Below are 13,521 nucleotides of genomic sequence, written 5' to 3' on the forward strand. Positions count from 1 at the left end.
GAGCGGCGGGCGCGCGTGGGCGTTGGCGGGGGCTCCTCCTCGCCGCCTGACGGGGTGAGGCTGAACGAGATCGTCGGCGGCGGCATCTCGGGGGTCCTCTACAAGTGGGTCAACTACGGCCGCGGGTGGCGGCCGCGCTGGTTCGCGCTCAGCGACGGCGTGCTCTCCTACTACAAGATCCACGGGCCCGACCGCATCGACCTCTCCCGCGACACCGACCGCGGCGCCAAGGTCATCGGCGAGGACTCGCTCCGCCGCCTCGCGCGCCCCTCCGCCACCCCCGCCCCCTCCTCCTCCTCCTCCGCCGCGCCCCACTCCAACGGCCACCACCACCACCACCACACGCCCCGCAAGCCCCTCGGCGAAATCCACCTCAAGGTCACTCGCCCGCTCGATGCTCCGATCGATTCGCTCCTCTGATCCGCAGATCCATTTCCCTCTGTTTCTGACGCTGAAACGAAATCGGTGGTTGGCGTGCAGGTGTCGACCGTCAGAGAGAGCAGATCGGACGACAGGCGGTTCTCCGTCTTCTCGGGGACCAAGCGGCTGCACCTGCGGGCCGAGACGAGGGAGGACAGGGCCGCGTGGCTCGAGGCGCTGCGCGCCACCAAGGAGATGTTCCCGAGGATGTCCACCAGCGAGATGGTCGGGCCGGGGGACACCGCGGCGGCCGCGGCGGTCTCCACCGAGCGCCTCAAGAAGCGCCTGCAGCAGGAAGGGGTCAGCGATGCCGCCATTGCTGACAGCGAGAGGATCGTGCGGGAGGAGTTCGAGGCGCTGCACAAGCAGCTTGTGCTCCTCAAGCAGAAGCAGGCGCTGCTCCTTGACACGCTCCGCCATCTAGAGGTATTCACATTTATCCGACCTTGCTTCGAGCTGAGCTTGATTGTGCATGGGAGTAGGAAATTTTGGTTTCCACTGCATGGTGTGATATTGTGCCATTCTCTACATCTACATGGTTTAATTAATGAAGAAACAAGTACAGAGCTACCGACGTACATTGACGCACAGAAGAATTTTGCCGTTCTGCGTACACCGATTGACATGAGTGTACACCGAAACCGATTTTGAATATTAGATGTCACCATGGGTCGTGCTGTACTTACATTTCTGCCGCTGTTGTTTTATTGAGTTTGTACTTGCATTTCTTTGAAATCTTCTGCCACTGCTGTTTTATTGAGTTTGTCAGATGCTGCAGTCTGTTCAATAGATCCGTATCAGGTGGAAACCTAAATTGAGTGTTAAGTTCCTGGAAGGTGGGAACTATGTGCTGAGGTTTTGGTAAATTGTGAAGAAACCTGTAGATGTTGGTGAAGGGGTATTCTGCAGACAAACCATTATTCATGCATGTTTATCCTTTTTTGTGTATTTCAAATGTGTCCCTCCTGAGAATTTTGAAAACTAGAATATGTTTTGGCACTTTATTTCGGTTTCCACCTTATATATTCCTTTAAGGTTACGTCGTGTTGAAGCATACACATACCATGTGCATGCACACACGGGAGTGCCCCCTAGCACACATGTTTTTGGAGGAATCAGTGAGAATCAAAGGCAGATGGGATCATGGGAATGGAGAACAGGCGAAAGTAATGCTGTAGTGAGAACAGTCTCAATAGAATTGGTGCTGCATTGGATTAGAATTCAGTGATAATATATTTTCAACCATAACCATGCCAATCACCAGTGTTTAGTTTTCTTTGCATTTATGTAAATGTTGCACTTTGCACCAGGCGACATCTCGTTGCGATCTCTTCTTGACCTCTTAACAGATGAAAACAGTAGGTTCTGGTCCGGTTGGGTTGAGACCTGCTGCAATGTGGAATGGTGTTAGGTGCAAAGATATCCAATCCTTACTGTTTTGTGCAACTTGGGTTAAATTAGGCCGGGAACATGTGCAATTTTACTCAATATTAAATGTATTAAAGTTTTCTAGATGGCTTGTTGCTGTGGTTGGATGTGCTCTGCTGCTCATATGTGCATTTCTGCATGTATTTATTTTATTGCGATTTAGCAAGATCAACTTTCATTGTGCGACTCCCTCTGGCTCCTTCACATGTTAGACCCCAAGTACATGTTAAAAATCATATGTCAGACAATGATGAACATGAGATACCTCCTACAGTGGACATGAGTAGGGAGTCAGTCAGGCTGGTTAGAAAATTAAGGACTTATGCTAGAAAAACAATCCATTGTTGTTGTTGCTGCTGCAGAAAGAATGGAATATAGCTAGCTCTGATTATCTATTGTTCTCCTTTGTTTGTGTTACATGTAAAACATTTTTGCCATTTGATACATCAGACATTCTAAGCTTTCTTTCCCTTGACACTCTTCCAACGCATTGATTTGTAAGATTATGTATTCTGATGTTTCCCTTTGTAATTTTAGATACATCAATGAATTTCATATTATCAATGTTCTCATCTTACATTGTTCCTGATTGCAATTTTATATATTCTGATGTTTCCTATATAATTTTAGATCTATTCGAAATTTATTGTATCGATGTTCTCATTTGACAATGTATTCTGTTTTGTTGCCTTGCTGTAGACAGAAAAGGTCGATTTGGAGAATACCCTTGTTGATGAGAGCCAAAGACAGTCGAAAGAGTATGGATCTGCTTCCAGACCAAGGAATGAGAAGCTTAGTGGTATGACAAATTGACAGTTAATGTAAATCTTACTGCTACACATGCTATTGCTATATGTGCGTTCTGAACTATCTTCTGATAATTTGTTGGTAAAATTATCGACCATTATGATTCATCCCTGCTTTTACGAAGGAATTTTTTTATTTATGCTGGTGAATAACTCCACACACATATACCATCTAAAATAGCTGTAACTCTAGAATGTCAGGCAAAATTGTGGTGGTTTGGTTCAAAATGATCATTGCTGATTGGTTGACCAAAGTGTAACCAAACTATATACATGCATGAGCAAATGGACATCATATTTACTAGGGCTGTGTTCGGTTCACGGGATAGCTTTGAGTGGCTATGGGTATCCCAAATGGTTAGAGATAGCCATCTATCTTTTGGTTCGAGGGACGAGGAGTGGATAGGTTGACCATTTAATCAGCATGGACTGTTTGAAAACTGTTTGATATGTGATAACCATTTTTTAGTTGTAAAATAGTAACTTGTACTTCCGTTAGCAACATTTTTGGAGATCAGTCTAGATCTTTTCCCTCTCCCTTTTCCTTCATGATTTCTTCATTTGCTGTTCTTAGATATCAATTTTCCGAGGTCTTGAATGCACATATTGCGTTTCTCTTTTATGGAGTCCTTGGTGTTCCTTCCAAACTCTCTTTGGATTATATCATGAATGTCAATTTAATATTTGATTTACTTTTGTCGACAACTTAAATTATCGTTCCTCTTTTTTCAGAAGGAAGTGGTAGCGAATCTGATGATTACAATGAACCACAAGATCCTGCTGAAGAGGAGACTGACGATGAAGAGAACATATATTTTGATACAACTGATTTCCTTTCATCTAGTTCTTTTAAAAGCAGTGGATCTGATTTCCAAAGATCTGAAGCTGGTTCAGATGATGAGGATGACTACCCGATGGATGGAATTGATCCTTCTATGAAGTCTGTTGGAATTAATTATCCGTATGTGAGAAGGCGTAAGAAGCTACCAGATCCAGTTGAGAAAGAGAAGGGTGTTAGTTTGTGGTCAATGATCAAGGACAACATAGGAAAGGATCTTACCAAAGTCTGTCTGCCTGTTTACTTCAATGAACCTCTTTCATCATTACAAAAATGTTTCGAGGATCTTGAGTATTCCTACCTTATTGATCGTGCATATGAATGGGGCAAAAGGGTATGTCTTCTTCCTCGCTATTCTCAGCATGTCAAGGGAAGTGCGTGACTTTCCCTTTCATACCAAAACTTAAGTAGCTTAACCTGAAACTTAAGTAGCTTAGAGGTGGTTCCTTTCGATTTTGCGCTGTGTCATCTACTCCTCTCCAGGTTATCGTTATCTCCCGCGTTGCAGTTGTAGCATATATCCAATCTTAGTTTTGGTTAGTACCAAAGAGGATATCAATGTACTTATGTGATTACTCCTGTTATTGTCCTACATATTACACCTTTGTGGAATGTCTTCCATTTTGCTCTAAACTCATTCGAGTGCATTCTAAATCCGCCTCTAACACTTCTTGGTGTCATTATGTTTAACCTCTCCACCATTTTGTTTCTTTGCAAAGATGTCAGAACTTTTCTGTGTGCATGTTATCTGTAGTAGTGGCAAGAACTAACTTGTGATTGAACATGTTTATTTGCTTATTTCTATCGTGAGATGAACCACATTTATGCATCTTACATCTCTATGTTGAATACTCAGGGGGATAGTCTGATGAGGATTCTAAGCGTTGCAGCATTTGCTGTTTCTGGTTATGCCTCTACGGATGGAAGGAGTTGTAAGCCCTTCAACCCTCTTCTTGGAGAGACCTATGAAGCAGATTATCCAGACAAAGGTCTTCGTTTTTTCTCAGAAAAGGTATGTTTATGAACCTTTAGAATCCAGTAATATGAATAACAGGTTCTTACTGTTGGTTAGCCTAGTCCACTGTTCATTCTCCCAACTTATTTCTTACATTCTACTAGTGAGTTTGTGTACCGTAACACCTTAAACTTCACCATGAACTAGTTTGAATCTTCTTTCAGAACAGCCTGCTGCAATACTGCTGCAGTACTCCATGTAGTCGTTACTTCCGATTTTCTACTCCTTACCTATTGAATCACCAAATAGCCTTTCTTTTGTAGACTAACAGATACTCGAGGCCCCTACAGATTTTCTTCAAGTTTAGTTTATTTGCTTCTGCATGCTGATTTATATAAAAATATTCAATACCACTTGCCAGGTCAGTCATCATCCAATGGTTGTTGCATGCCACTGTGAGGGAAATGGCTGGAGGTTTTGGGCAGATAGCAACCTGAAGAGCAAGTTCTGGGGTCGCTCCATTCAACTTGATCCTGTTGGTGTGTTAACACTGGAGTTTGATGATGGTGAAGTTTTCCAGTGGAGCAAGGTATTATTACCTATTTACCAAGAAATGGTTAACTCTGTGAAATGATTAACTGAAAATATGCTATCACAGGTGACGACTTCCATTTACAATCTCATATTGGGTAAACTGTATTGTGATCACTATGGTACTATGCGCATTCAAGGTAATCGTGAATATTCATGTAAGCTGAAGTTCAAGGAGCAGTCAATTATTGATCGCAATCCTCATCAGGTATATAATAAATTGCCTGTATACTAGATGTATTTTGTATGCTTGTTCTTCTGATTTCTCCTTTTACTTCGTAACTTTGCAGTTTGTTTGTCACTAAGATGATGCTTTTCCATCCATATTAGTTAAAGCAAGTGATGCATCTGTGCCCTTTTGGCAAACATATTTTTAACAATTTATATAGGTTCGTACGAAAGCATAATGGGTTCACCTTTTAACAATGTGTATCGATTTCCTTCGAAAAATAGTGGGTGTTCAATGTGATGTTTCTCAAAGTTAGGGGCACCCAGGAATTTTAGAATCTAACTTGAAAATGATACTCCCTCCATCCCAAAATAAGTGACTCAACTTTATACTAGCCTTAGCACAAAGTAAGTATAAAGTTGAGTCACTTATTTTGGGATGGAGGGAGTATGAGATAAGTCTTGAGCCTTATGCTATTATTTTGAAAAAAGGCAATATTGCGCACAAAAAAATTAAATAGTATTTTGGCTCAGAAATCAACTATTGAATTCAAAGGACCATTTTGACCCTATAGTGCTCCGAGTAGTTTGATCATATCCCAACTTCTACCTTTTGGGCAGTGAAGCCTCATACAGAGGGTGGGCTTTTATCTAGAAATAGGGCTGAAATGTTATTTGTACCAGCTGAATAAAACAGTGAGAATTGGAAGCATAAATCTCATTGACTGCCAATCCAGAAATGTTCTGACTCATCCTACCAGCCAAATGTAGGACACTGCATTTCCCCTCGCCATTTCCATCCTTAATTTGACCTGCCAAACACCAACTGAAGGAAGAACACTCCTGCAGAACTGCTGTTAGCTTTGTCGAGTTGTGGAGCCTGAGAGGTGTTGCTTATATCAAGGATATCGAAGCGCATTACGATTCATTGATCATTTGGTAGTTTGTTTTTCCTTGTTCGTAATTTAATCTGTCAGAAATAATTTTCCATCTATTTAAGATGGCATCCATCAGGTGGAGAATGAATAATGTGAACATGACAAATTAATTGCTTCAGCCGAAAAAAACTCTTATCACACGGCTTTTTAGATGACCAGTTATAGGTCGTCTTTGAATTTCTTTATTCATTCTCCAGACTATTATATTTTCTCTCTTTATTTGTGTGAGTCCCTTAACTTTCCGATAGTGCAAACATCTTAGTCTAACTTAGCATAGTTGTACTGATTTATGTGCAGGTCCAAGGTGTTATTCAGGACCGAAGTGGTCGAACTGTTGCTACGCTCTTTGGTAAATGGGATGAAAGCATGCATTACGTGATGGGTGATTGCTTTGGAAAAGGCAAGGGATCTGAGAATTTTTCAGAGGCCCATTTGTTGTGGAAAAGGAGTAAACCACCAAAGTTTCCCACTCGATACAATTTCACTAGCTTTGCGATCACATTAAATGAACTTACCCCTGGATTGAAGGTGAGTGTGTCAGCTTCGCAGCAAGCTTAACATCGTACTGATATATGTGTGGACTCACACTAATGATTGATTATTGAATACACCCAACCTATATGCAGGAAAAACTGCCACCAACAGACTCAAGATTGCGACCGGACCAGAGGTGCCTAGAGAATGGCGAATATGAAAGAGCAAATGCTGAGAAGTTGAGGCTTGAGCAGAGACAACGGCAGGTTAGTCAACTTAACCCTTCATTATTTTCATTAACTCTATACCTTGCTTACATTTGATTTGTCTCTAATAAACTTTTGGATTGGCTGCATTAGATACCACCTCTGGTCGATTCACATGCTTGTAAGCGCAATACAATATCTATTAAAATGAACCATGGCCTGATGTGTCAAACATGCTTGTAAGCGCAATACAATATCTATTAAATTGAACCATGGCCTGATGTTGCGAGGTCTGAATGAGACTACCAGTATGTCATATGGCTGCGAATATAAACTTACATACAGTTACCTAGTGAGATCGAAATAAACCTACGCCTTGTTGTGCACAGAACTCTGGGCTGTTAGGTCCTGGCTGGGCTTTGCCACCTGTTTCATACTCTACAATAAATTCAAAGCATTCCCTTGGCAACAGCAGGCCAGATGCTGTTTCACTCTCTGTTATGCTACCATGCATTAAATAAGTTTGGTTTATGCACCCCAGTATTTTTTATTCCCTCTGTATCAAAATATAAGTCACTGTTATATTTTGATGTGGAGGGAGTATTTAATAAGTTTGTTCTGTATTCAATAATTTTGTAGTGAACCCTTTTTTTGAGTGGAACAATTGTATTCTGATGTGCCAGCTATCTGTAAAATGAGCATCACATTGGTGAAGAAAAATCAAAAGACATGAACTAGGCACAAATAACCGTAGTATAATGTGACTTGATAAGTTTGATTTATTCACTTGAATAATTTTGGATTTAATATGCTCCGTTTGATCATTCATTGATTTTGGAGTGGTATAACTCTGATACACCATACTGGACTAATACAGATTTGAAAATAACAATCACGTCAAGTCATTTGGATTATTCATATGATAATAGGCTTGAAAAGTTCTTACTGAATCATGATAAGAGACATGATATGGTACCCAACTATACTGCAGGCACGAAAGATGCAGGAGAGTGGGTGGAAACCTAGGTGGTTTGCGAAGGATAAAGGTAGCGACACATACCGCTACCTCGGTGGCTACTGGGAATCCAGAGAAAAGAGCAGCTGGGAAGGCTGCCCTGACATTTTCGGACAACTTCCAAACGATCTAATGATCACTGACTAGGTTCAAGTAGGTTACAGGTCTTCTGGTTCTCTGTTTTTCTTCTTGTTTCTGGATCCGTTGGCTCCATTTTTAGTGGTTTATACTAGAGCAATTAAACGCCTTTCCACCTGTAAGCAAAGGCTGCCCTTCAGATACATTGTTTTAACGTACATAATAAGAGTGTCGTTTGTCCAAAAGGTCTCTCTGAATCAAATGTTTTCTTGTGTGGATTTCACTCGCACAAGTTCAGAGTGTGTGTCATATAGGCCATTTGTGTATATTTGAATATGTAACGTGCATTGAAGCGCCAAAGAGTATTAAAGCATGCATACTGATGGTGTGCCATCTATCTTTTGCCCCTGAAGTCTATTCGTTGACTTATCATCTTGGTTTCATTTCCCTTTTGTTTGCTGGTGTATCTGTCTTGCTTAGCAGTTACTAGCACTCGAGAAAACAACATTCACCTTCAAAACATTTTCTTCCTTTCGGGATGGATCATACAGTACATGTTTGCCCCTGAAGTATGTGCCGTATTTCTTCACGATGTTTGACAGCCGACTTCTGCGCAACTGCAACTGTTACAGGGTTTTGGAAGTTGGCTTAGCCGAATCAGCCAGGCGCTCTTCTCCGATGATTGATCGATAGCTACTGTAAAGATCCGAAAATTGTTTTTGGAGGCTGACCTCCATTGAGGCCTTCAAATACAAAATTCAAAATTTATGAGAATTCATATTTTTCCATTTCAAAAAATTCTGCAAAAAGTAGATAGATAGATGAAGCCATAGTGCACAAGTGTGTAAATTTTCAGGACGAAATACGTTGAAAGGAGGGATGTGCAAAAAAGACAAATCTAGAATTTTTTAACACATGATACTATTTATCCTTCCAGACCATGAATTTGTTTTTTTTGTACAGATCGCATTTCAGCGTATTTCATCTTGAAATTTTAGACACATGCGCCTCACATCCTTGTTTACCTGTACCATTTTTTTGAAACCAAAATTTTCGAATTTTGATTTTTTTTAAAAAGAAATCAGCCTCCATGGAGGCCGAGAGCCAAAATGCCATTCTCTAAAATGAGCACCATTAGAGCATGTTCAATGCTGGATGCTTCAAGAGGCGCTTAGGAAGGGGGGAAATAAATATCAAAAAATAAAAAAGACCTAAGCGCCCTACCCACCCAATGCTAAGCGCTAACTTCCAACGCTAATTACAACCACGGACGCCTGGCGGAGCGAAGAAAAGAGGCCTAGCGTTCGGTGCAAGCCTTTGCACCGATGCCACAATTGAAGCCGGGATTTGATGGGCTAACTGCTCATCGGCCGGGAAATCGACGGGAAATCCATTCTGGCGCCCGTCAAAGCGTCCAGCGTTGGAGATGCCCTTACTACAAGATTTTGAACATTTACCTCTTGTTTTGAGCTTTTTAAATAAACGCTTTTTCTGAGCTAGATCTTTTTGTTTTGGAGAAATTTATATACACGACCAAAAGAAAACAAATGGGCACAGCCCAAACCAAAGATATATACTGGGTTAGTAGCACGGGCCTATGTGTGGGCTCAAGGGCGTCTGCGTGCCGCGTCAAACAACAACTCTCGTGGACTCGCAGGCGTCTCCTCCCCGGGGAATAAAAAGCGCGTCTCGCAGCTCCACCCGTACGTCCTCCACCCGCCGCCGTCAGCCGCCCGTGGCAAGCTTCTAACAATGCGTCCGCCGTGAGATAAGATGGATCCCATCGACCCTTGCCTCCTCAGCTTCCTCGGCCACCATGGCGTCGACGGCACCTTCGAGATCCTGTCTTCCCTCGGCGATCCGAGGGCGAAGGAGACGAAGGATGCCTTCCAGAAGGTGGCTCCGATCTCTCTTCTCCTCCAGCACGATTTCTTCTTCGAATTGACTGCCTGCTTCCTCGACCGAGTATCTGTCCATGCTCGTGTTACGGGACGTGGGAAATACGTTCGCCGTGAGACGGTTTGAGTTCTGTTCCACTAAGGGCATCTCCAGCCGCGCCCCCAACAGGTCCTCTCCACGTGATTTTGCCGCGCCGATGTAAAAAAAAAGCCCCAGTCGCGCCTCCAGAAGCCCGTTTTTCGCTGACTCGGGCCAAAACTGGTGCCGGCGGACCCAGGCCGAACCCGGCGCCCTGGGGGCGCTTAAGGAGCCGGCACAAGCGAAAAAGACGCGTGGGCCCACCCTGGAGGCGACCTGAGGGCCTTTTCCCGCCGTTTCTTGACGCTTTTCCCTCGCATCTCTCCCGCTCGCTCGTCTTCCTCCCGCCATTCTCTCCCTTTCTCCCGCCAAACCCCCTCGCGCTCGCCGCGAAGAAGTACGCCATGCCGCGCGCGGCGGCAACCGCGACTGGCGCCGTGGCTCAGCCGAAGCAGAGGAAGCCGAGGGCGCCACCATCGAAGCAACCGGGCCCGTCGAACGGAGTGAGGGTGAAAGTTCAGCGGCGCGAAGCATTCACCGCCGACAGGCGAAACAGGGCCATAGCCAAGAAGGCCCGCGACAACACGGCGCGCGCGGCGGCGTCTTCCTCATCGGTCGACCAGGCGGGGATGAATCCACCCGTCGTCAGCCACACCCAGTACGCGCCCTGGGGACAGCAAGGCGCCGGATCTCCATGGGGTTCATCGTCGCCCGGCTACGCCGACGGCGACGCGCACGGTGGGTTCAACCCAAATGTGACCTTCCCTCATGGTCACCCCGCTACGCCACGCCCTCGCCCGCCTTCGTCGGCGTGCAGTACCCTCCATACAACTACTCGCCGCCCGCCGCCTACGCGTCCACACCGATGCCCCATCTCTACCGTGGACCGCTACCCTTCTCGCACCTGCTCCGGACGAACGTCGCCGCGAAGAAGAGGAACACCGACATGGCTTTTCTGATGGGCGGGGCGGACATGCTCCAGAGCAACGACGAGAAGCTCAAGGCGTGGTACCTGGTGCAGCGCGGCCTCATCCTGAACGAGCTGCCGACGGCAACGCCGACGACGCCGACGACGCCCACGACCACACGGACGCCAAGCCCGAACGACGCCTCTACATCGCCGCCCAGCAGTGCCGAAGCCGCGCCGACGCCGCCCAGCAGTGCCGAACTACGTCCGATTGCCGGATTTGCGGCGTCTTTTGAGAACGGAAACGACCAAGTTTAAATTTCCCGCATCCTGGGGCCGGCGCGTGGGGGCGTGACTGGGAGCTAGGTCGCCCCCAGGGGCCGAACTAGCGCCAGCACGCCCCCAGGCCGCTCTATTTAGGTGCCCTGGGGGGCCGAACGGCTGGAGATGCCCTAACATCTGCTCAGGTCGTCAGTGATTTCTGTAGAACGCCTCGGGCAGTGGACGTGGAAGGCATGGCGGATGGAGACACAGGGAAAGTGGTAACAACTAAAATCATCTCCATTCATCCACCCATATGCCGTTGGCTGAATCCATCCATATGACGTTACCGCTAATTTGCTCTCCGTGCTTACATTAATCAATAGTGTGATAATATTGATGTCCATTCAGCTCCCTGGCGGTGAAGAGAAACCTAGCGCCATGAAAAGAGAGCACGGGCCTGCTGAAGGCGAGCAGGACCCAAAGAAGCCAAGAACAGCAGAAGGCTGACCAAGTGTGATCATTTGAGTAAATTGCAGTCTGTACTACAATCGAATTTGCGCGTCTTCAGAGGCAACCAGTGTGATCCTTTGAGCGTGTGATTGAGGCCTCCTTTTTGGATGTACCACTTTATGTCGTGCACAATCTTTCGACTGAATTTTCTTTATACGCATATAAATTCAGTGTGATTGAAGCCTCATTTTTGGATGTGCCACTTTTAAATTTTGCACGTCTTCAGAGGCAACTGGTGTGATCATTCGAGTAAATTGCAGTCTGTATACTACGATAAACTCGAGTTGCGCATCTCTTTCCTCATACTAAAGAGGCACTGTCATATTCTTAAATCTTCTCCGTCACTATTATTAAGTGGTATATTATGCAAGGAGATGAGACCCGGTACAGTGAGATGCAAATCAGCAAGACGGGATCGATAGCCCACAAAAACATCAACAAATAAAACCAATATTGAACAAGGTCCACATTGACCAAGAAGCAAAAGTAGTGGTCCCACCACTTCCCGGTACATCTTAGGGTGGAGATTTTTCTTCACAGTTCTTGTTTGATCACAAGGATGTGTATAAAGCAATAGCATGTCATATGCATAACAAAAGTATTAACACACCTATAGCATATTAACATGGCATACCAAACATATCTAAATAAAAGCGTAGCTACCACATGTAATAAAACTCCCCTGCAAAAAAATATAATAAAATCGACAGATAAACATTAAGCATGGTCATCAAATATTTTAGAAAACTCAGATGCAAAGTTCAGAGGCATAGGTTAGGTGGTTGGCTTGCCTTAGGCAGAAGAGTATCAACAAATGGTGCGAGGAACACAAGGATGGGAGCTATCGATAATATTCTGCTATGAAAAAGGCTGAAAATAAAACTGGACATCGGTGCCAAATTTATGTCATGCAGACTGAATAAAAGTGGTACCGAAATATTGTGCTCTCCAAGAGAAACACATAGGACTGGAATCACCTCAACCGGAATTACAATTGAAAAGTTATATGGCTTTGAAGTTTCAAGGGCAAAAAAAAAATGACTTCTCTCTTTGAACCAGATGAACAGACATGAATACATTTCTTTGCGGGAGAAACATAAATGAGATGAATTACGCTACTGAAAAATATAACCAGAGGGGTGTTGTGCTGTGGGCCAAAAACTTGCTAGATGGGCTTGCTAACCATCGGATAGGGCGACGAATAACAGCTGGGCCATAGGCTGAAGCTGGGCCGACTTGAAGTAGATGATGGGTCGACAATTAGGCCCGGCGCGATTAAGTGGCTGATGCGCAGGCCCAAGGCCTTGGAGAGGCTACGGTGGGCATGGGTCAACGCAGTTTGACCGTATTTGTCGTTTCCTCCCGCGAAAATCCGGCGAGAACAGATGGATTCTGTGAAAGGGCTACCGGACCATTCACGACGATCTTGATATCCACGAGCTCAGCCTGATGGTGCACATACCATTTGTGTAGTCGTTGGTTGGCGGGGAGGTTGGGATCATCGCCGACTTTGGCTTGCTCTGCTTCTTCTAGTGAACGACATCAACTCGCATAGCATCCAATCGAAGTTTCTGTATGAGGAGAGGAATCAAGTTGCGTTGTATTGACCAAATCAGGCAAAACAATGGCAGGGCTTCCGCGAACGACTGTGAGCAAAAAAGAGGGGTATGGGTAGCGTACCTTTGGAGGGAGCTGTCTGATGAATAGAGAGAGAGCTCCGAGTGCTTAAATATGTTGGGCGAGGAGCTATGCATTAATTGCATATGCGAAGCTCCGGTGACTTCGTGTGGAGTGACTGGGAGCTAAGGGGGAGGTGATCAGGCTCTAGTGGGTTCGTGCGTCGCTGGCACCTATGGACTGGGTTGGGGGTTGCTAAGAAATGGGTGGACACCGGTGCAGTCTGTCGTGGCGATCTAACGGAGTTGGGTTGTAGTCATGGCGGATTA

The 13,521-nt window shown here is 45.0% G+C and overlaps 1 protein-coding gene across 1 annotated transcript in view; it reads left to right on the forward strand.

The window, feature by feature from the left end:
- The window catches only part of LOC119292457 (oxysterol-binding protein-related protein 1C-like), a 12,782-nt gene extending 4,459 nt beyond the window's left edge, over positions 1-8,323 (forward strand). Inside the window, exons 2-11 of the mRNA XM_037571293.1 lie at positions 4-378; positions 481-846; positions 2,548-2,647; positions 3,387-3,826; positions 4,349-4,504; positions 4,869-5,036; positions 5,106-5,246; positions 6,442-6,672; positions 6,771-6,884; positions 7,816-8,323. Of these exons, the coding sequence (XP_037427190.1) occupies positions 4-378; positions 481-846; positions 2,548-2,647; positions 3,387-3,826; positions 4,349-4,504; positions 4,869-5,036; positions 5,106-5,246; positions 6,442-6,672; positions 6,771-6,884; positions 7,816-7,986 (2,262 nt within the window). The 3' untranslated portion in view covers positions 7,987-8,323. The remainder of the gene's footprint in view (positions 1-3; positions 379-480; positions 847-2,547; positions 2,648-3,386; positions 3,827-4,348; positions 4,505-4,868; positions 5,037-5,105; positions 5,247-6,441; positions 6,673-6,770; positions 6,885-7,815) is intronic.
- The last annotated feature ends 5,198 nt before the right edge of the window (positions 8,324-13,521 follow it).

This window comes from Triticum dicoccoides, chromosome 4B (assembly GCF_002162155.2).
Source record: "Triticum dicoccoides isolate Atlit2015 ecotype Zavitan chromosome 4B, WEW_v2.0, whole genome shotgun sequence".
NCBI lineage: Eukaryota > Viridiplantae > Streptophyta > Magnoliopsida > Poales > Poaceae > Triticum > Triticum dicoccoides.